Here is a 1,945-nt window from a genome sequence, read left to right as displayed (position 1 = left end):
TTAATTCCACAAACTCTCTATGCCCAGAACCCTTTTCAGTGAACTCTTCACATCCTTATTTCTCAGACTATAAATAAAAGGGTTGAGAGTGGGAGTTACCAGGGTATACACGACAGCAGCAACCAGCTCCCCAGGGGGGTGAGAAGTTGATGTGGGCTTCAGGTATGTGGCAAAGACTGTGCTGTAGAAGAGGATGACCATGGAGAGGTGGGAGCTACATGTGGCCAGGGCTTTCTTTTTCCCCTGTGCTGATGGAACCCTAGCTACAGCATGGAAAATATGGACATAAGAACTTATGATGCATAGGAGAGGGCTGATTCCTAAAATTCCAGTCAGAGCCATCAGCACTTCCTCACTGAGGTGAGCATCAGAACAAGAAAGTTGAAAAAGTGGGCCAAAATCACAGAAAAAGTGAGGAATCTCTTGATTAATATAGAAAGACTGTTGAGATAGCAACAGGGCATGTACAAGAGAGACAGAGTGGGCCACTCCCCATGACCCAACCACCAGTAGCCCACATCTGCAAGGAGTCATTAGCAGTGGATAGTGCAGAGGATGGCAGATGGCAGCATAGCGGTCAATAGCCATGGCGGTCAAAAGCAGGTTGTCCATATCAGCAAAAACAGCAAAGAAATATAATTGGGTCAGACATCCAGAGAAAGAGATGGATGCGTTGCTGGTCCACAAATCCTCCAGCATTTTTGGGGCTGTAGTGGAAGTAAAGCAGAGATCTACCAGGGAGAGCTGGCTGAGGAAGAAGTACATGGGAGTCTGGAGACGGATGTCAGCACCAATAGGCAGCAGAAGTAGCAAGTTCCCTAGGAGGCTCAGCAAGTAGAGGGCCAGGAAGAGACCAAAGAGGAGCTGCCATTTCTCTGGGTCTCTGGACAGCCCCGAGAGGACAAAGTCAGGGTTCTTGCTGCAGTTCATTTGAGATTAGGTGTGCTGCAAGAAAGGAATCGGCATAAAGAGGATTCAGTCACCGTCAGCTACTGAGGTGGTTAGCACCTAGAGCCTATCTCTTGGCAATGCGTTTTCCTTATACCATCAATGTGAAGAATAGAGGAAAGAAATTAAACTAGCAATGGGAGGGACAAGATTTGAACTTTATAAATGATAGCCTAAGTGAAGAGACACAAAGATGAGGGAATGAAGGAAACAGAAGCTTCCTGGAGTTCCTTAAATGTAAAATTTTTCTTAAAGTTTGTGTCATGAGATAGTATAATTACTTGTTCATGAACCTGTTTTCATCACAATTCCACAAGTCTTTGAAGACAGAGCCTTCATCTTAGTACTTAGCTTACTTCTTGGCACATAGTAGAACTCAATAAATGCTTCTACCCATATACACAGTCACTACTTTAATTCAAGCTATTCTTGATGACTGGCACACTGCTAGCCTCCTAACTGGTTTAATAGGCCCACTCTTGCCCCATCCAATATTTTCCCCACGTTGTAGCCAGAGTGATCTTTTCAAAAAAGAAAATCTGATTATGTCTGTTATTTGTTTAAAAATAGGTGTCTAGAGAACCATTAGTCATATGAAAATATGAAAATCCCCACAATGTCTAACAAAGCTCAATGTGTTTTGACCTGGAGGCATTTCACTAGCCTCCTCTTGAACCACAGTACACTCATTCTCTGCTCCTCAGCCACACCAACTGCATTGCATTTCCTCACAAGTGCCATGTTCCTTCCTTTCATTCCGAGTCAACTCCTGCTCATTCTTCCAGTCTCAGATCAATTGGTGACTTTCTTAGGGAAGTTTTTCTTTGCCTCTTTGGTTAAGTGAAGGCTACATTTTATATGCTATCATAGCACCTTCATAAAATTTACTACAGTTGTAATATGGATGATGTAATTTATATTTATTTTGTTTAAATATTATTTAAGCTATTTAGTTAATGTGGGACTCCCTTATAAGGCCATAAGGTGCATTATGGTA

General features: G+C 42.7%; 1 protein-coding gene across 1 annotated transcript; it reads right to left on the bottom strand.

Moving 5' to 3' along the window:
• Positions 1 to 930, bottom strand: OR1O9 (olfactory receptor family 1 subfamily O member 9). The gene is given in 1 exon segment (NM_001390867.1): positions 1 to 930. A coding segment is annotated over 1 exon segment (930 nt).
• Between the last annotated feature and the right edge of the window lie 1,015 nt (positions 931 to 1,945).

Source organism: Equus caballus, chromosome 20 (genome assembly GCF_041296265.1).
Source record: "Equus caballus isolate H_3958 breed thoroughbred chromosome 20, TB-T2T, whole genome shotgun sequence".
Taxonomy (NCBI): Eukaryota; Metazoa; Chordata; class Mammalia; order Perissodactyla; family Equidae; genus Equus; species Equus caballus.
The sequence above is the reverse complement of the archived record's forward strand: the minus strand, read 5'-3'. Positions and strand labels throughout refer to the sequence as shown.